Source organism: Chrysochloris asiatica, unplaced genomic scaffold, assembly GCF_000296735.1.
Source record: "Chrysochloris asiatica unplaced genomic scaffold, ChrAsi1.0 scaffold00104, whole genome shotgun sequence".
NCBI lineage: Eukaryota > Metazoa > Chordata > Mammalia > Afrosoricida > Chrysochloridae > Chrysochloris > Chrysochloris asiatica.
In genome coordinates, this window is record NW_006408622.1 from 6,823,101 (window position 1) to 6,844,004 (window position 20,904).

Genomic DNA, 20,904 nt, shown 5'->3' on the forward strand with positions numbered 1-20,904 from the left:
ATGTTGGGGAAGCTTTTTTCCAACAACTCTTAGACAGTACTTTCTGTGATTTTCTTTCATCTCTTCCTGCTCTGGAATTTCTATCACACGTAAGGTATTCATTCTTGTTGATTGTGTTCCACATTAATCTTAGGCTTTCTTTGGAGTTTGTTTTTGTTCTTTTTTCTGATTGTTCCTTTAGCAGATGATTATTGAGATTTTTCTTCAAGCTTAGTAATTTGGCTTCCCATTGGTTCCGTTTTATTTCTTTGCCCTTTCAGTATCTTATCTATTTTTGAAGTCTTAGTTTTGGTCTTCTGGCTTTTTAATTGCTGTTTTTGTATGGTTCCCATCCATTTTTTCAGTTATTTTGTGTTTATTTTCCCTGATTTCGTCTGTAAATGTCTCAGTTATTCTCTCAATCTGTTGAAGTTGCTTAATGAACATTCTTTTAAATTCTTTGTCCAGTAGTTCTCATACAATTTCGGGTGTTATATTTCTGACAGTATGTTTTGGTCACTCGTTTGAGCCGAAGTTGTTCATTTTCTCCCAGACATTGTGGTGTTGTATTTAGGGTTAGTTGATGTTCTCAGACACTGACAGCCTGCCTCCTCGTGGATGTGGTAGAGATCAGAAGTGTGAATGCAGTTAGTTCGCTATTCGCTGTTTGTGGTGTAATTCAGGGTGAGTCCACGCTCCTGCAGAATCAGAGCACTGTGCCATGTGCCCAACCCAAGACAAAGCAGAGGTTTCACAGAAAGGGGGTACCATTGGCCGCTAAGATGGTGACGGTGGGGACTGGCCATGCCCCAGCTACCAGGAAGGCCTGGGAAAAGGGAGAATTACACCTCCTTGCCACCAACCTTCAGCATTGCTCCTGGCCTGCAGGCTGCTCTATCAATAGCTGGTCTCAAAAGCTCATGATGGCTGCGCTGTGTCACAGCTGCCCATGTGCTCCAGATTCCCTCAGCCATTATTATGACAAGGAGTTTCTCTGCACCAGCTCCTTCTCCTTTGCTTCTAAGATTGCGATCATAAATCTGAGATCTTCTGATGTCTTTTCCTTTTTCAGTATTTTTTTCTGACTATAGTCTTCAGATTGATCTGTCTTTATGCTTTTTGACTTTTATAATATTCTGATTCTGATAATGAGTGTATCCAGGATTCCAAAAAATTCTGGCGTTAATTTTTTTCACTTACTATTAAACTTTCATTTGATTCTTTGCTTTGTAATTTCTGTACTTGATGTGGCACTGCAGGATAATGTGCTGGACTGCAAGGTCACTTTGAGCCACAAGGTCGGCGGTTCAAACCCACCAGCTTCTCCTCAGAAACCCTTATACAGGATTGCTGGGAGTCGGACCCAACTCGACGACAACAACAACAACAATAGCTGTAGTTCTGGACAGGTTACAGCAGAGCTTCCAGACTAAGACAGGCTAGGGAGGAAAGCCAGGTGCTCTACTTACAAAACTCACCTAGTGAAAGAAGACCATCTGACTCACAGTGAGCCTCTCTGGGTGTGTCCATCCAGGGTCACCATGAGCTAGCTGCTGACTCAGGGACAGCTAACAACAGTGTGCATCCCCATTTAAGAGAATCCTCCTTTCCTCTCTCCCGTGAAGCATAGCTGTTAATAGCTGCCTTAGTGTGATTTTGAGGATTCCCACTTCAGTGTTATCTTGGGTTTGGCACTTGCTGATTGCCTTTTCCTTGGATAATGAGTCTGTTTTTCCTGGTTCTCTGTACATCAGGGGATTTTGGATTGTGTCCTGGCTGTATTGAGTATTACATTGTGAGACTCTGGTTCCTGCCAGTGTCCTCTGGAGAATGTTCGTGTTGGACTTGTGTGTGTTGTTGTGTTAGTCCACACTAGTAAGCTGTCACAGTTCCGTCAGGCTCAGACCTCGGGTTCTGTGTCACCTTCTGAGGGTGGTGGTTGTGATGTTAGTTCAGTTTGCAGGCTTTCCTGTGCTTCCTTGGGTCTGTTCTGTATATGCTCAGCTTGGGGTGGGCCTAGGGCCTGTGGTAGTTCACAGAGAGAACTAGGAGGCCCCCTTTCCAGCTTTCCTTTTTCAAGGTTTTCTGCACATTCACCAGTTTTAAGTGCTGCTCCTCCCTGTTCCTCTGGCCAGACAGATGGGGTTCTCCATGTGCCAGGTGACTGGGGCCACTTTTGGAGCAAAGCCTTAAGAGAAGAGAAGTAAGGGAGAAAGAAAGAAGAAGGGTATACCCCTAGTCCTAGTCTTCATTTCCCAGGATCCTCATTTCCAAGGTCTGCTCTGCAGAGATGCAGGTATTCTCGGGTTTCCAGCTGGCTGACCCTGGAGCGGACACCTTGTGCTCTGTGTTTTAAAGGATCCCTTTCCCTGCTTCTCTGGCTAGAAAGAGGGAGTTGGCCCCATAGTGGTTGTGTCAGTACCTGTTAGGAGGCGCCTGGGTAGCATAATGGTTCGAGCACTCAGCTGCTCACCCACAAGTGGCTTGACCCCACTAGGGGCTCTGTGGGAGAAGAGACCTGGTGATCAGCTCCCATAAACACTCAGTCTAGGAACCCTTGGGAACAATCCTGCTGTGTGCTGTCAGGTCATTGTGAGTTGGGATTAGCTCAGTGGATCACCTGTCAGGTTGGAGCTGCCCAGTGACTCCATGGAAGGAAAGGCCCGACAGCCTGGGAAACCCATCCCCCGTGCTCTGTGCGCGCAAGTGCACACCTGGTCCACAGCTCCACACCTCAGGTCAGTCATAAAGACGACAGCCTGGGAAACCCATCCCCTGTGCTCTGTGCGCAAGTGCACACCTGGTCCACAGCTCCACACCTCCCGTCGGTCAGAAGAGACTGGAGTCACGATGGCTCTGGGAGGCTTCCGGGTTGATGTCTCTCTGTTATTTTGTGCTTTTTGTTATAAGCAGTAGGAGAGAGCTTGTAGGACTTACTCCATGTTGTTCCAAGCTGGTAGTGTCAGAAATGATTTTCATATTAAAAGTGCCACTAAAGAGTGGGGTAAATGGGGTCACAAGTTTTAATAAGTGTGTTTTGATTTCTAGTGTTTTGTGTCAGAAGCCAGGTGAGAAACCCCTGAGATTGGCTGAGAAGAAGGAGTATGATGAGAAGAATGGCTGTGTGAAGTAAGAATTTTTCTCTTGGTCTGAATTTTTTATTGAAACAATTGTACCAAAGTTATAAGCAGGAAGACTTTACATACGACTTTTAATTTTCACTTCAAACTTTTGTTCCCATAAAAATAGTACAGTTGTCTCCTGTAACTTCTCTGTAGAAAGCTGTATTCCCATGTTAAGTAGTCAAGTCTCCCTGCCCTCATCGGTTATCTTGGTGCACTTAGAAATGACGATAATACAGTTGATCTTTTTGTGGGTTGGTGTCTGCCTTCCTCCCAACAATTTTCTGGTGTTAAATAGGCCTGCCACCTGTTAGTGAAGATATTCAAGTCTTCACCCTGTGTGGTTTAAGGATTTTTCTTTCCCCAGTTGTCCTGCCAGATTCACAAAATACTCACTTATAAGTTGCCAACAGTTATAACTTGATTTTAAATATATTTAACTTACAAAATAACGTTTATGATTTCTGAGCACGTTGTTGCTTGGCGCCATTGAGTTTGCTCCGACTCTTAGCTGCCCTGTGGTGCTCAACAGACTTGAACACTCCGTGCTCCTGCGCTGTCTCAGTTGTTGTTGCCCGTGAGCCCATGGCTGCGGCCACTGTGTCCATCTTATTGGGGTCGTCCTCTTTTTTTTGCTGACTCTGCTTTACCAAGCATGATGTCCTTCTCCAGGGACTGGACCTTCTTGATACCATATTTTAAGTATGAGAGACAAAGTCTCACCAAATCCTGGTGTCTAAGGAGCATTCTGACTGCACTTCTTCCAACAGATTTGTTTGTTCTTTTGCTGGTCCATGGTACTTTCAGTGTTCTTCTCCAACACCATAACTGCTTAACATACTAGCCTGTGGAAACACTCTTGCACTCTGTCTAACTGTGGCTGCTCATGGCAGTGATAACGTTCAGGATGTTTCCCAGGTGGGTAGGTGGTTTTGACCTACGATGATTCGGGGAGGGTGTGGACTCTGCAGCCATTTGGACTTTTCAGCTTCCCAGAGGCCTCACCAGTTCCCCGTCAGGAGTGCTCTTACAGAGTCTAAGATCCGGGTTTTGAAGGATGCTGTAGCGCCCACAGATCTGGGATGGCTGTTAATGTTCTTCCAAGGGTATTCCTTTACCCTAGTAACTGAAAGTTGTTGTTTTTTTTTAACAAGTGATTATTTCTCTGCGGATTAAAAGACCATGCATGACATTACTTTAAATTATAACCTGGTAATTAATCCTGACATACTCGATTTCTGTCTGTCTGTCTGCCTGTCTATTTATCCCTGGTGTGGTGCTGTAGGATAAGTACTGGACTGCAAGGCCGGTTTGCACTGCAAGGTTGGTGGTTCAAATCCTCCAGGCACTCCTTGGAAACCATATACAGAGTCTCTATGAATCAAAACTGACTTGATGGCACTAAATAACAACAACATCTAGTTGTGGGTGGGTGGGTAGAAGCAAGGAGTGAGGGTTATGGTTGGGCCTATGGCTAGGTCTAAGCTAGGTCTGAGACTTCGTTTAGTGTTAAGGTGGTTATGGTTGGGCCTATGGCTAGGTCTAAGCTAGGTCTGAGACTTCGTTTAGTGTTAAGGTTATGGTTAGGATTGGATTAGTAGTAGGGGCTAAGGTTAGGAGTAAGGGTTGGGCTAGATTTTGGGGTGACAGGTTTATTTATTTCTGTTTATATTTTTCTTGAAATCTGTTTGATTTCCTCTTCATATGGAAGTTTTGTTCCATCTTTTTACTTTATGAGTTGTTGTGGTTTCAACTGTAACTCTGGTTTTATATTTTGAGTCTTACAGGTCTGTTTGACTTTGCATACTCCATATCTGGGTGGGGAGCACTATCTCTCCATATGATGAGCATTGGACTGCGAACCACAAGGTCCACAGTTTGAGCCCATCAGCCGCTCTGAGGGAGAAAGATGAGGCTTTCTGCTCCTGCGACGATTTAAAACGTCAGAAATCCTATACAGGATTGCTATGAGTTGGAACCAACTTGAAGACACATAACAACAACAACAACATATCTGCGTCGAGTCTAGGGGATACTGTCTTCTATGCTAGTTTCAGGTCATTGTCTGCTATTGTTGGTTCTCTGTCCAAAGAACCCTCTAGTATTTTTTGTCAGGTTTATCTGGTTTTTGCAAATTATTTTAATTTCTGATAGTCTGAAAATGACCTAATTTCGCCATCATGTTTGATGGACAGTTTTTCTGGATATGTGACTCTTGGTTTTTTCTTTCAGTTTTATATATTGTCTTCTTGCTTACATGGTTTCTGCTGAGAAATCAGAGCATACTTTTAGTAGTTCTGTTGTAGGTACTTAATTTTCCTGCATTGATTGCAGGATTCTTTTCCTTTTTTTTGGTTCTGAAAATTTTGATTATGTTTTTCTTTTGAGGTCTATCCTGTTTGGAGTTCATTCAGCTTCTTGAGTGGCTATCTTCTCAATGTTCATATTAGGGAAGTTTTCTTCCAACAACTCATGGATGATGTTTTCTATGTATTTTTCCTGTCTCGTTCTGGAATTTATATCACATGTAAGTTATTCCTTCTGATTGTGCCCCACATAAATCTAAAGTTGTCTTTGGATTTCTGAAACGCTTTTCTCTGATTGTTCCTCTAGCAGATGAGTATTGAGAGTTATCTTCAAGCTCAGTCATTTGGCTTCCCATTGATTCAATTCTATTTTTTTACCTTTTCAGTGTATTAACTTTTCTGAAGGTTTAGTGTTAATAATCTGGCTTTCTTACTGCTTTTTTGGTATGGTTTCCATTTTTCCAATTATTTGTCAGTCTGTTTGCTGAATATTTGTGTTTTCCTTGATTGTTCTCTCAATCTGTTGAGGTTCCTAGTTAGCATCTTAAAAACTTTCTTATCAGGCAGTTCTGATTCTATCACTGATGTCATAGTTTCTGACTCTCTATTTTGATTATTTATTTGAGGCACTCTCTTTTGCTTTGTTGTGTAAGCTGTAATTTTCTGTTTTCTTTGAGACATTGTAATGTCATATTTACATTTAGTGGAACCTTGGGGTGATGCTATAAGATAAGCACTGGACTGCTAACTGCAACGTCCGTTGTTTGAACCCACAACTGAGCCTTGGAAACCCTATACAGGGTTGCTATGAGTCAGAACCGACTTGATGGCATGTGACAACATGAACATTTACGGTTAATTGATTGTATGTTGTTGTGTTCTCAGGCAGTCACTACCTGTGTCCCGGTGGATGTGGAGAAGACTGGAAATGGACACACTGTTTTCTGTTTACTGTTTGTGTGGCGTAGTTTAAGACAGGTTCATGCTCCTCCCAAAGCAGGGATGCTATGCCAAGTGTGAAACCCCAGGCAGAGAGAGGTAGCACAGGAGGAGTTGGCCACTGGGCTGGCAGTGATGGGAACTACCAGGAGGACATGGGAACGAGGGTGAATTGCTGCCAGCCTCCAGCTGAGCCCTGAGCCGGAAAGCCACTGGATCAACACTTGCCAAAGCTCCAGATGGATGTGCCTGCCACGCCAGCCCACAGTCCACCTGCTTTTCTTCTCTTCTACTGCTCCTGTTGGCACACAATCCACAGATAATTATTCTTTCACAATTCAGGAGGCTTGAAGTTCAAAACAAGGTGCTGTCTGAGCCATCCTCTTTCTTGGGGGCTCTAGGGGAAAAGCAAGATGATACAACCTTGCTTGCTGAAAGTGAAGAGGACTTGAAGCATTTACTGATGAAGATCAAAGAACACAACCTTCGCTATGGATTACATCTCACTGTAAAGAAAACAGAAATCCTCACCACTGGACCAATAAACAACATTCTTAACAATGGGGAAAAGATTCAAGTTGTCAAGGACTCATTCTTCTTGGATCAACTATCAACACGTGGAAGCAGCAGTCAAGAGATCAGACGACATATTGCATTGGGCAAATCTGCTGCACAGGAACTTTTTAAAGTGTTGAAGAGCAGAGGTATCATCTTGAGGACTAAGGTGCACCTGACCCAAGGTATTTTCAGTAACCTTGTATCCTTATGAAAGCTGGACAGTGAATAAGGAAGACTGTAGAAGAATCGATGCTTTTTTGAGTTATGGTGTTGGAGGACACTATTGAAAGTGCCATGGGCTGCCAAAAGAACTAATAGATCTGTTTTGGAGGAAGTGCAGCCAGAGTGCTCCTTGGAGGCCAAGATGGCCAAACTTTGTCTCTAATGCTTCAGACATATTGTCAGAAGGGACCAGTCGCTGGAGAAGGATATCATGTTTGGTAAGGTGGAGGGTCAGAGAAAAAGAGGAAGACCCCCAACGAGATGGATTGGCCGAGTGGCAGCATTGATGGACTCAAGCGTGGCAACAGTAGTGAGGTTGGCCCAGGATCGGGCAGTGTTTCGTTTTGCTGTGCATAAGGTCGCTATGAGTTGGTACCGACTTGATGGCACCTAACAACAACCCATAAACTACACATTTAGTTAAAACTGATCAAGTTGTGTATAAAACAGAACTTAAAAATCTTCAAATATGAATTTATACAATCGACATTTAGAAGCTCTTCAAAGTCCACTTGTATCGAAGACAATGAGCATTGTGGTCTTTGCAGCTCAGAACTGTAGCCAACCTGTTGGCAGTTGTTCTCGGTAACCTTCCACTGCAGTGGGAGCCAGAAAATGAGGTTGCTCTTGGGGTTACTTCCTGTTGGCTATCTAAGCAGGAGCTGCGCTTGATGCTCTGTCTTGGCCAGAGGCCATATCACCTATTCGGGAAGCTCGGAAAATTCATAGAATTGTGCTTACTCTGAAACAGTGCTGTTGGCCCAGACAGTCTCACCAGCCAGAGCCGCCCAGAGTTTCTCTTCTGGGTTTAGGATCCAGCTTCCTCATCACACTCCTCATGGTTACTGTGTTCCTCCTCCTCCTCCTCCCTATTCTCCTTAACCATTTTTAGGTATTTGCTAGATAAAATCTTCTTTGGTGGTATGTCTGCCAGAAACTGGAAAGTATCTGACTCCTTGGCAGTATTTGCTACGTACACTGTAAGCTAGTTCTTTCTTTTCTTTTCTGCTGCCATGTCTGTAGGAGTAGGTGTCTGTGAGCACCAGCACCACCTCGGGAAAGGAACTCTTATGATGCCCCGGATGTGGGACAGGGGTAACAACACTAGTCACTGCTCCCCTCCCTTCTCTTCGCTGACGACCACATCTGCCATCTGACCACCCTCTGCCCTGTGAGGCAGCTGGCAAACAAAGTTGGTGCTGGGCCCCAGAGTTCTGCTACCCCGTGGGAGTCGTAGTGTTCGGAGGCCTCTCTTTATACTCTTTTGACGAATCTTTTTGTTGTTGTTTTGGGGTTTTTTTCCTTTTTAATGTTTTATTGTGAATTATGTGATAGTTTACATGGGAAAACATTAGTTTTACATTCACTCTATTGTATGTCGTTTCATTGCCATGGTTACAGTCCCCTACATGCATCATCAAGCAACCAAAGGGTATATCCTTCAAGCCTGCCCCACACACACCCCTGGTCTTCAGCACACAGTCCCTCTCCCTCTCTGGATCTAAAGTCTTTTGACGTTTAGATGCACATTGTTGTTAAGTGCGTTGAATTGGAGCCGACGCATAGCAACCCTGTATAGGACTTCCAAGGAGTGGCTGGTGAACTTAAACCAGCAACCTTGTAGTTCAAACCAACCTTCCAGTCCAGCGCATTAAAGGTCCCAGTCATCTATTTTGTCCTTTGGTGTGTGTGTGTTTTTAGTAATGTGTGATAGTGTATTTCTGCCATGTATGTTTTAGAGTCCCATCAGTTTGTCCCTATATTTTCATTGGTGATCTTAATATATACATATAAAGGTCTTACGTATTAGGTATTTAATCCACGTTGAGTTCGTTTTTGTATAAAGGGTAAGATATGGGTCTTGTTGCATTATTCTGCAAATGGATTTCAAGTTTTGCCAAAACCATTTGAAGAGACTATCTCTTCCCCATTTAATGCATTTTGGCCCTGACTTATGTGGATGGATTTGTTTCAGGGTTCCAGTGATCTGTGTATGTTTTGTTGTACCAGTACCAGACTGTTTTCACCACTATGTCTGTGTAGTAAATTTTGAGATCAGAAAGTGAGAAGTCTCCAACTTGTTCTTTTTCTTAAGCAGTGCTTTAATTATCCAAGGTCTCTTTTCTTTCCATATAAAGTTCATGGTCATTTTTTCTATCTCTTCAAAGAAAGATGTTGGAATCTGTGAGATTGCATTATATGTATGTATATGTATGTATTATATTTGGGTAGTAGTGATGTTTTCACAGTATTAAGTCTTCCTATCCATGAGCTTGGTATATTCTTCTATTTTATAAATCTCTTTTGGTTTCTTGTAGTAGTGTTTTGTAATTTTCCTTGTAAAAGTCTTTTGTTTCTCTTGGAAGATTGATTTCATTTATGCCGAAACATAGATGAAACTTTAAAAACATCATGTTCAGTGAAAGAAGTCAAACACAAAGACCTTATATCGTGTGACTCTTGTAAAGAGAGAGGTTATTAGTGTTCACCTGGATCTCTACTTTCCTCCAGGTTAATCAGTATTTAACTCCCACCCCGAGGGTCTGTGTTGTTGTTGTTGTTAGGTGCTGTTGAGTCGGTTCTGACCTATAGTGATCCTATGTACTACAGAACGAAATACTGCCTGGTCCTGCACCATCCTTACAATTGCTGGTATACATGAGTCTATTGCTGCTGCCACTGTGCCAATCCATCCCATTGGGGTCTTCCTCTTATTTGCTGACCATCCACTTTACCAAGCATGGTGTCCTTCTCTGGGGACTGGTTCCTCCTGATACTATGTCCGAAGTATGAGAGATGACATTTGGCCATCCTGGCTTCTTCCCCATGGCCCATTTATCTTACCAAACAAAGCAAGTGGTAAGTATACAGCTCTGCCTTGGGATGTCGACACCATTTTTGTCACTATTGGGAAAAATTTTAAATGATGTCTGAATAGAAGCAGCAAACATTTTTCCCCTTTCAAGTTGTATTTTAACTATTTTACAGATTACTGCAGTTTTTAAATCCTGATCCTTTGAGAGCCGATGGAATCTCTGATCTACAGCAGGTATTACAGGCAAGGAGGAAGGGAACGTCCTTCCTCTTGACTGGAAAAATTCCTTAGATGGGATGGGATGGGATGGGATGGGATGGGGTGAGCAGAGAACAACTCCATCTGAAGATGTTCCTTTAGAACAATCTAGTCAATTATTGCTGCTGCTTTTTTTTTTTTTACTTTTTATTGTGAATTGAGTGAGGATTTACAGAGCAGTTCATCAGGTTTACATTGAACAAGTCATATACTTTGCTTCATTACATGTTTGCAGTCTCCTCCATGTACCAAGAGTTAGCAACATTTACTTCTATTCACTTTAACTGTTGCATTCCTCCCTGTGTCTCCTGCTGCCTTCATCTTTCCTCTACTATCCTCCCTCCTGTTGTATTTTGTCTGTCCTGTCCACCTATATCCACATGTGTCTGCCCTCTCTAGCCCATGAAAAACTTTCCCTCCCTCCTTATCTGTTTATATAATTCAGTTTCAAATTAACAGTGGCACACCCCTTTCCTACTCCCATTCCAAACCCTTCACTGACATTGAGTCTCTTATCTTAAGGTATGAAGTTTTGAACATGCAGATGCTTCTGTACTACTTTTACTGGATATCAGGTCTTCTCTTGGGTTGTCGTTCACCCAGGGTCGTAACTCTCCCAGGGCTGTGGCTTTTAAATCTTTGTGGGAGCAGAAAGCCGCATCTTTTCTTTTCAGGAGCAGCTGGCTGGCTGGCTCTCATACCTTATTGTAGAGGGTTCATGCAGTCTGTCTGCCCAGGCCACCATCCTGCTGGAGGTCTCTAGTCAATTATTGCTTAAGATAAATGATTCCTTATTTCTTTTGGGTTAGAAATAAAAACATAGTTTTGAATGTGTTTGAATTTTATGCTATGTTAAAAACCCAGTTTTCTGAACCTAGGTTCTTATATTGACATCAAACCTTGCATTTGATTCATTTCTGTGAAGTCCCGGGTACTGTGTAATCAGACCTCAGATGGCTATTAGTTGTCAAATGTGTCTGTTCGCTTAGCTGCAGAAGCTGAAGTCAGGGGTGCAGCAGCCTTTTGTGGTGCTCCGGAACAAGATTGAGCCCTGCTTAACCATTGAGATGTCGCCACTTTCAGCAGACCTAAAAAAGGTAAACGTGCCCCTAATGCGGAACCCATCATAGAGCACTAACGTGTTCAACCTAAAAAAGGTAAACGTGCCCCTAATGCGGAACCCATCATAAAGCACTAGCATGTTCAACCTACAAAAGGTAAACGTGCCCCTAATGCAGAACCCATCATAGAGTGCTAATGTGTTCAACCTAAAAAAGGTAAACGTGCTCCTAATGCGGAACCCATCATAGAACGCTAACGTGTTCAACCTAAAAAAGGTAAACGTGCCCCTAATGCGGAACCCATCATAGAACGTTAATGTGTTCAACACACAAAGATTTCTTATTGAACAGGTACAGCTACGTGGTTGTATTTGTATGATTTCTTTGCTTTCGAAATTCTCTTTTAAGCATTTGTTATTAATCTCACATTTATTCTTAATCCAGGATAACATCTTAAAAGTGAACAGTTTTTTGTGGAGAAATCATTGTATAACTGTAACATTAGAAGGATCTTGATTGAAAGCAGAGAATACCAGAAAGATATTTACTTGTACTTGATTGACTGTGCAATGGTTTTTGACTCTGGATCATGACAAGCTAGGGATAATGTTGCGAAGAATGGGTATTCCAGAGCACTTTGATTGTGCTCATGAGGAACATGCACATAAACCAGTAGGCAGTGGCTCAAACAGAACAAAGGAATACTTGAATGATTTATAATCAGGAAAGATGTGGGCCAGGGCCCTATTCTTGCTCCATATTTATTGAATCTGTGCTGAACAAATAATCTAAGAAGCTGGGTTCTATGAATAAGAGTATGCAGGAAGAAGACTCATTAACATCCTGTGATTATGAACTTGATACAACCTTGCTTCCTGGAAGCGAAGAGGACTTAAAATACTTACTGAGGAAGGCTCAAAACTCACAGCCTTCAGTATGGGTTATACCTCAATGTAAGGAAAACAAAAATCCTCACAACTGGATCAATAAATAATAACATCATGGTAAATGGAGAAAAGATTGAAGTTGGCAAGAACTTCATTTTGCTTGGATCTACTTTAGCACTCATGGAAGCAGCAGTCAGTGAATCAAATAACGTATTACATGAGACAGATCTACTGCACAAGACCTCTTGAAAGTGTTCAAAACCAAAGATGTCAGCTTGAGGACTAAGTGTGCCTGACCTATGCCGTGGTATTTTCAGTAACCTCAGATGCATGCGAATACTGGACAGTGAATAAGTAAAACCACAGAAGAATTGATGCATGTGAGAGTTACAATGTTGGAGGAGAATATTAAAAGTACCATAGACTGCCACAAGAACAGACAACTCTGTGTTGGAAGAAGGACAGAACTAAGAAGGTTCTAAGAATGCTCCTTAAAGTCAGGATGGCAAGACTGCCGACTCCAGCTGCCCCTCCCACGGCACTCTCTTATCTCTTGTGTTTGTATTGGCCACATAGGACTCAGGGACAGTACTGAGAGTTATGGGGTTTATTCGGGAAGTCACAGGTCAGGATCAACTTGGAAGTAACAGGGATAACTCAGGAGACAGTTCTTGGATCAGGACGGCTTCTCAGCTGCTGCCTGCCGGCACTAGCTATTACTCTGGCACTGGACCCTGCTCAGGCCTGGCCTCTGCCTTGCTCCGGCTAGTGATACAAAGCTCTTTAAGTTCATCAGTAAGTGTGCCAGAGGCACCCCACTCCACCATCAAGTCCCCTGCCTGAAGAAACGCAGCTCTCATGCTGCTGTGGTTAGGCACACACCACAGTAGCCACCTGCTCTCTGGGCCAGGAAGCTCACCATCATCTTGAGCTTGGCTTTCCGGTTCTGCTGGTGCCATTTTTCTGCCATGATCTCCACTTCCTGTCTTCTCACTGCTTCTCCAGTCTTAGCACCCTCTCCGTCTCTTGGGCCTAGGAGGTTTTCAGCACAAGGACTCCAGGTCCAAAAGGGCTGGGTGGTGTTTCGTTCTGTAGAACTTAACAATCACAACATTGTGTGTGTATGTGTTATGGTTGTTTTTTTTGTCTTGTAGGCTCTTCAGAGAACTAAGTTTCCGGGACCTAGCCACACTGAATCTTACTCTTGGCCCCCCATAGCTCGGGGCTATGATGTGGTTGTCATTTCTCATTGTGGGAATGACCCTATGTTGTACCTTCCACCGGTGCTTACGGTTTTGCAAACAGGGTTCTGCTACAAGTCCTTACCAGCTAGAAATGGAGTAAGTGCAAATCAGTTTTGTTTCGTTACAAAACAGATGAAGTTCTGTCCTTCTTCCAACACAGAGTTGTTTGTTCTTGTGGCAGTCTATGGTGCTTTTAATATTCTCCTCCAACATTGTAGCTCACATGCATTTGTTTTAAAATTGTACACCTAATATGTGGTAAAGTCCAGGCTAGGCTACGTGATTCAGTTTGATTTCCAAATTGAGATCTGTTTTTTCCTCCAATCATCGATTCTCTCACATTAGTATGCAGTTCAGTGACACAGAGTGCACTCACAATGTTCTACAACCATCACCACTGTTTCCAAATTTTTAAAAATAAGACTTCCCTATTTTTACCTCCCAGATACTCCTGGTTGGTAGCCTCTAAACAATTTGATCTCTGCATTTGCCCCTTCTGGCTATTTCCTTGAAGTGGGATCACACAGAGTTTGTCCATTTGTGTCTGACTGATTTCCCTTTGCAGCATGCTGTCAGGGTTCTCCCATGTCCTATCAGAGTGTCATCCCGCTTTACAGCGGGGTCACATTCCACTGCATGCTCGGTCCACTGTAATGCCATACGAAGTCGCAGCCCCCCTTTCCAGACTTGCATGATGATGATAGTGAACACGGAGTAGTGGTACATGGAGAGGTGTGAATGCTTCACATGTTTGATTCTTCACGTTTGTTCAGAATTATGTGAATTTGTTTGTCTCCACAGCCTCTCGCAGTCATCGTGTGCCCTGGGTGGAAAAAGGCCCAGTTTATTTTTGAATTATTGGGAGACTATAACATGTCCTCCAGGCCTCTTCATCCTGTGTTGTTAACTATTGGACTCCACAAAGATGAAGCCAAAAATGTGAAGCTTCCGAGAGGGTGTAAGCATCCTTCCCAATTGTTCGGTTGACCCTACACACGACCCCGCCTCGCTTGTCTGTGACCCGAGGGTCTAGATTTGGATCGCTGTGAGTCAGAATTGACTAGGTGGACACTGGTTGGTTGGCTACAGATGACAAAGGTTTGATCTTTCACTGGGAAAACTTGAGTTTATCATTTCTTTACTGGGAAGTTACTGTTTATTAGAAGTTGGGCACATAGTGATGATTGGTGGGACTGCAGTTGAATCAGGTAATGACAGTGATTTAACCCGACTGGGCAGAGTCCTGGGTGGCACTGTGGGTTAACGTGCCAGACTGCAAAGCCGTTTGAACTGCAGCGTCAGCGGTTCAAGCTCAGCAGTCACTCCTCGGAAACCCTATACAGGGTCGCTATGGGTCGGAACCGACTCGATGGCACTTAACAACAACAGCCTGACTGGACAGGCCCTCTTTTCTCACATACTTGAGTAAGAAAACATCTTTTTGCTTGTTTAATGAGAGAGCATTTCTAGAAGGGTCTGAAATCTCAGCAAAAAAAATGTTAGGGAAACCTGTGGAAATTCTAAAATGTGCCCTATTTTTTCTTTTAAACTGTAGCCGATGTGATTGTTACCACACCGCACAGCCTCCTGAGACTTCATCAGTACCAGAGCCTGCTGTTCCTCAGACTCTGTCACTTGATTTTGGATGAGGTAGAAATACTATTCTCAGAAGCTAATGAACAAGTAAGTATGGCATCCACTGGAGAAGCATCATTACTCTTCCAGGAAGATGCATGTATATATTCTACTTGGTTTGCTTTTTGACATTGGTATCGCTGAGACTGTAGTCCTCAGCATCCAGTCCCCGAGGCTCAGTCCCTCAGCGTGCTTGGTTATGGCTAAGTTTTCATAACTTTACCCCCAGTGTCGTCTTCTATAGTCACAGACATATTTGCAGCATAGGGAAATACATACGTTGCGATATCAGGTGTCGAATCCGTATATTCCTCTTCACACTTCTTGAGCTGGCTTGTCCGTGTATCTTGTCCATTACTGTAGACCTGTGTCTGTAATAGACTTAGAACGGTGGCCTTGAGCTCCTGCTCTTCTCCCACGTCTTCTTTGCCTTCATCAGTTTTGCTGCCTTTCCCTTCACCTAAGTTAATACTTGTCTGCCCTCTACTTGGTGATTTACCATTCCTTTGTGCCCATCCCTGTTAACCATCAAATAATGTTTTTGTCTATGACCCATTTCTTGACTTATTAGGCTAGTAGTGCATTACAGCATTTGTCATTTTGTGATTGATGGGAGTCCTGTTGTGGCGCTGTGTGTTAATGCGCTGGACTGCAAAATCAGTTTGAACTGCAAGGTTGGTGGTTCAAGCTCACCAGCCGCTCCTCAGAAACCCTATACAGGGTCACTGTGGGTTGGAACTGACTCGATGACACTGAACAACAACAGGAAATTCACTCAGCATAGTGTCGTTCAGGTTAATACATGTTATAAAGTGTTTTGCAGATTCCTCTTTATTCTTTAATGCTGTATAATATTCCACTGTGTGCCTGCACCATAGTTAATCCATTCTTCATTGATGGGCATTCAGGTTTCCATCTTTGTGCTATTGTCAATAGTAGTGTTGTGATGAATATGGGTGAACATATGTCTATTCATGTCACGGCTCTTACTTCACTAGTACATATACTTAGTAGTGAAACTTCAGGATCATGGTATTTCTACTTCCAGCTTTTTAAGGACGCACCATCCTGTTTTCCACAGTACCATTTTATAGTTCCACCAGTGCTGTGTGAGGGTTCAGTCTTTCTGTACCCTCACCAACATTGTAGTTTTTGCTTTTTTTTTTTAGCTTTGCTGCTTATGTTGGGGTGAGATGATAATTCACTGTTACTTTGGTTTGCATTTCTTTAATGGCTAATAAAAAAACAAAAACGCATGACCCACTAGTCAATTCTGACTCATAGTGACCCTGTGTGGGGGTTCTGAGATTGTAAATTTTTATGGGAGCAGACAGCTTCCTCTTTCTCCCACGGAGAGGCTGGTGGGTTTGAACCACTGACCTTGGAGTTAGCAGTCCAGTGCTGATCCTGCAACACCACCCAGACTGCTTAATGGCTAGTGATCATGACTCTCTCTTCATGTGTTTGTTGGCCACCTGAATGTCTTCTTTGGTAAAGTGTCTGTTTATGCCAACTCATTTTTTAAAAATTGGATTATTTGTCTTTTTATTTTGAAGGTATTAATGTTTTATGTGGAGAGTCGTCCCTTATCTGATAAAGTTTCTGCCAAAAAGGTTTCCATTTACCATTTACAATGCTGTTGTTGTCGTTCAATGCTGTCGAGTCAGATCCGACACATAGCGGCCCATAGTGTAGGGTTTCCAAGGAGCGACTAGTGAGCTTGAACTGCGCATCTTCTGGTTCAAATGACTTTGCAGGCCAGCACGTTAACCCACAGCGCCACACCAGGACTGCAAACAAATCATAGAAACCTTGACTAAACGAAAGTGTCAGAATGTGAAGCTACTGCTTCTCGACATATCCTCTATCCAAAGGCCGTGTTTCCATCTTTCTAACCCTTCCCCATAGAATTCTGCACTCTCCAGTCTGCACCACGTCAAAACAGCAGTTTGGGCATCCTGAGGGACTCACATTGTGTTTCTTACAGCTGTCATTTGAGTTTTGTTAACAGAAGTCAGAAGGTCAAGGTCAGGACTGTAGGATGAATGGGGTAGAGGTTCTCATAGTAGAGCCCTTTGTACCGTCTAAGAGGGGTCTTGGTGTGATGCTGTAGGGTAAACACTTGACCACAAGGTCAGTTTGAACTGCAAGGTCAGCGGTTCAAACTTAGTAGCCGTTCTTCGGAAACCCTGTACAGTGTCTCTACGGATTGGAGCCAATTCTTCCACACTTAACAACACTGCCCGTTAAGAATGAGCAGGTGGATTGTGATGGACGAAGTCCTCAGTGCAGGTTCCCTGGCCTTCTCACCATTGCAGTTTTCGTAAACTTCTTCATACTAAACCCCATGATTCTACTGTGTCCTTGAGAAAATCTAGAGAGATGACTCCCCCAAAAGCAGCTGCCTTGCCATTCCGAGCTGTCTTCTCTGCCTCAACTCTAACTGGCCCTAAGATCCTCTTGGAAACCACTGTTTAGATTGGACCCTTGCCATCCTAGCAAGACTAAGACACAAGTGTACCCCTCTGAGAGAACTCGTCTGCAGCCATGCACTGATGGCAGAGACGCGGCTAAACCAGGTCTGTTTGGAAGAAACCTGTGTATGCATGAACTGGGACCGTAGTTAACAAAAGTTCTTTCTGATGTACCCTTGAAGTATTAACACACATGGTTCTTCAGAATCTCTTGTTTGTGTTTTAATTTTGTATATTGTATGGTTTTAAGATGCTTGATGACTTTAAACTTTAATGTTTTCTTTCTTTTTAAAAAAAAAAGTTTCCTGAGAGCAGAAAACACACAGTGCTCTGTTAAAGTAAATGTTATTCCCTTCTGAGTTAAAAATGAAATGAATCTTACTAAATTTTTTGTAGATGTTTGCTATATTAGATGACTTTAAAAAAAGCATGGAAGTTGAAGAAAGGGAGTCGACACCACATCAGATTGTCGCAGTTGGAGTCCATTGGAACAAGCACATAGAGCATTTGGCCAGAGAGTTCATGAACGACCCCTACATCGTGGTCACAGCCATGGAAGAGGCTGCTCTTTACGGCCGGGTGCAACAGGTCATGTGTGTGTCTGTGTGTGTAGTAGAAGGGGACAGACGAACGCAAGCAAGGCTTTCTGTTAAAAGATTGTATAACTTTGACTTCATATACAAGTTTGTACTTGTTTGTGTAAACTTACATTGCTTTCCTTCTCATTTTTTGTTATTGTTAAAACCAGTAACTTACCTTGGAAAGTGAAATTAGGGCACCGGGAACATTAAAAAAAATTCAGTGTTTCTGTATTTCATGACCAGGTGGTGCACCTTTGCCTTGAAAGTGAAAAACCCTCCACTTTACTTCAAACACTGGATATCTCTCCAAGTCAGATGCAGAAGACCTTGATCTTCACCTGTTCAGAAGCTGAAACGGAAGCTGTGTATAAGGTGAGTTCTTCCACACAGAGAAACAGCCTCATCATGCTCTGTTTCTCCGTAGGTGAATCTTGGGCGACCGGAAGTTACTGGAATGAGTAGTTGAGTGAAGTGAGAGGGAAAGGAAGTTTTAAAGTCACACGTAGGAGAGCATTCTGTGGGAAGAAGCAGGAAGACGAACCAAACTTTCCATTGTGGTGGGGGCTTCCTGAGGGGAAGCAGTGCTTCAGTGCTGTTGTGGCTGAACATTGAAAAGCTCGGATTGATGAAAAAATGCCAGCATATTCTGTCCCTTCTATATAAGAAAATAGAGAAGACGGCAATAAAATATAATCATGCAGCCAGGAAAGCCAAATAAATTGGCTAATGATTTATTTACTGTAACCTAATTTTATATAAAGTAATTCTAAGATCTAAGACTCAGTAAAGCATCTACCTTGGAACAGTAATGACTACACAGTGGGCTAGTAAAAAGCCTTCTGTTGACGACTGTCATCGATTGGGAGTGTGTATGCACTGTAAAATTGACGTGCATGTGTCTGTGTGTATTTAAGAGGGAAGGAAAATGGTTCAGCATTATTTCAATTGCACAGGTCTTTTACCAATGTTCTGGAAATATATTCATTTATCTCTGCAATGATCTCATTCTCTAGAATTGCTGCATCAGTGAGGTCATGTTCTCACAGGTCATTTGAAGTGGTTGGTTTTCGTAATTGAGGTCCCTGGGTGGCTCCAACAGTGTGCACTTGACTGCTAGCCTAGCAGGACCCCTGGGAGCACAGTAGGTTATGAGGAGGGCTCTTAACCTCAAGGGCAGCAGTTCGAATCCACCAGCCACTCCGTGGAAGAAGGATGTGGCTTTCTGCTCCTATAAAAGCCTGAGAAACCCTAGAGTCAGAACCGATTCCCCGGCATACCACCACTACTAACCTACCAGCAGCATCAGAGAAGAGATGCAGTCTGCTTTTGTAAGAATCATTGACAAGGAAATCCTAGGAAACAGTTTCACCCTGCCACATGTGGGCTTGCCAGGAGTTAGAATCAACTCGGTGGCAGTGAGGTGTTTTATATATATATATTTATGTGTCGTGGAATCGGTTCTGACTCACAGTGACCCTACGTAGGGTTTCCAAGGCTGTAAGGGAGCAGAAAGCCTCATCTTTCTGACATGGAGCCACTGGTCCTTGAGGTTAGCAGCCTGATTCGTAAGCTCTGGTAGCATAGTATGTATGTAAGTGGAGTCCTGGTGTGGTGCTGTGGGTTAATGCACCAGACTGCAAAGCCATTTGAATTGCAAGATTGGCTGTTCAAGCTCACCAGCTGCTCCTTGGAAACCCTATACAGGGTCACGATGGATCAAAACTGATTTGACGGCACTTCACAACAACAATGTGTGTATGTATGTATGCGATAGAAATATATTTATGTATGTAATTGCTTCATACACATATATGTGTGTGTGTATGTATGTTGCACATGGTATTAGCTTCTGGCTTACGATTCTGACTGAATCGATCTTTTCTGATTCATCTTTAGGTCGTAGAAAGCAGTTCAATGTTTTGCTTGAAGATGCATAAAGACATACTTTTTAATTTAAAAAATGTCTTGGACCAGTGGAAGAAGAAGTTAAATGCTGGCTCTCATATTATATTGGGTAAGTGTTTTCATTTCTATGTGTATTTAGAGAAGGCTGAGCTAACATGAATCATGTTTTCATTTATAGGAGAAGTGAAAAAATACTGCTAAATGCATAGAAACTTTTATTAAACAAATATATCTAACTGTGAAGGTGTTGTTTTTGACAGATCCTCCATCTAGGTCCATACACTTCTGAAGGTGTTGTTTCCATCTCCCCAACCCTTCCCCAGAGAATTCTGTCAGCTTCAATTTATATCATGTCAGAATGGCAGCTTTTGACAGCCTCATCTCAAATTGTGTTCCTTTTTAATGGTCCTTAAAGCAAAAAGAAGTCTGGTGGTCAAGATCAAGATCAGGGCTGTAGCAGGGATCGGGTCATATTTCCAATGACATTGTCATCGGAAAGACCTAGTTACCCTCGAAGAATGAGCCAGTGCATTGTTGTGTGAAAAACAAATTCTTCATACAAGTTTCCTAACATTTTTCTCACCAGTACAGTTTTCAATTTTCTTAAAACGTTTTCCTAATAAGCCCTGGTGATCATTCTGTGTCCTTTATGAAAATCTTCCAAGGCTACTTCTTGAGAATCCCTAAAGACAGTCACCATAACCCTCTGAGCTGACCTCTCTGTCTTGACTCATACTGGCCCAGCAGATCCCCCTTGTAAGCCCCTGTTCTGATTAGACCTTGCTCTTTGGATCGTATTGGTAAACCTAAGACTCATCCTTGATTAGGATTTGGTCTGCAAAATTGTCTTCATTAAAAGACTGATGGAAGAGAGAACAAACAAGATGGCGGATCGGGTGGATGTATAGCAGAGAGCTC

General features: G+C 42.9%; 1 protein-coding gene across 1 annotated transcript in view; it reads left to right on the plus strand.

Annotated features, from left to right (window-relative positions):
* The window catches only part of TDRD12 (tudor domain containing 12), a 113,204-nt gene that overhangs the window by 50,274 nt on the left and 42,026 nt on the right, over positions 1-20,904 (plus strand). The window contains exons 8-16 of the mRNA XM_006867386.1: positions 2,705-2,717; positions 3,028-3,108; positions 10,115-10,175; positions 11,189-11,302; positions 13,302-13,487; positions 14,193-14,349; positions 14,947-15,074; positions 17,897-18,088; positions 18,325-18,453. Coding sequence (XP_006867448.1) covers positions 2,705-2,717; positions 3,028-3,108; positions 10,115-10,175; positions 11,189-11,302; positions 13,302-13,487; positions 14,193-14,349; positions 14,947-15,074; positions 17,897-18,088; positions 18,325-18,453 — 1,061 coding nt within the window. The remainder of the gene's footprint in view (positions 1-2,704; positions 2,718-3,027; positions 3,109-10,114; positions 10,176-11,188; positions 11,303-13,301; positions 13,488-14,192; positions 14,350-14,946; positions 15,075-17,896; positions 18,089-18,324; positions 18,454-20,904) is intronic.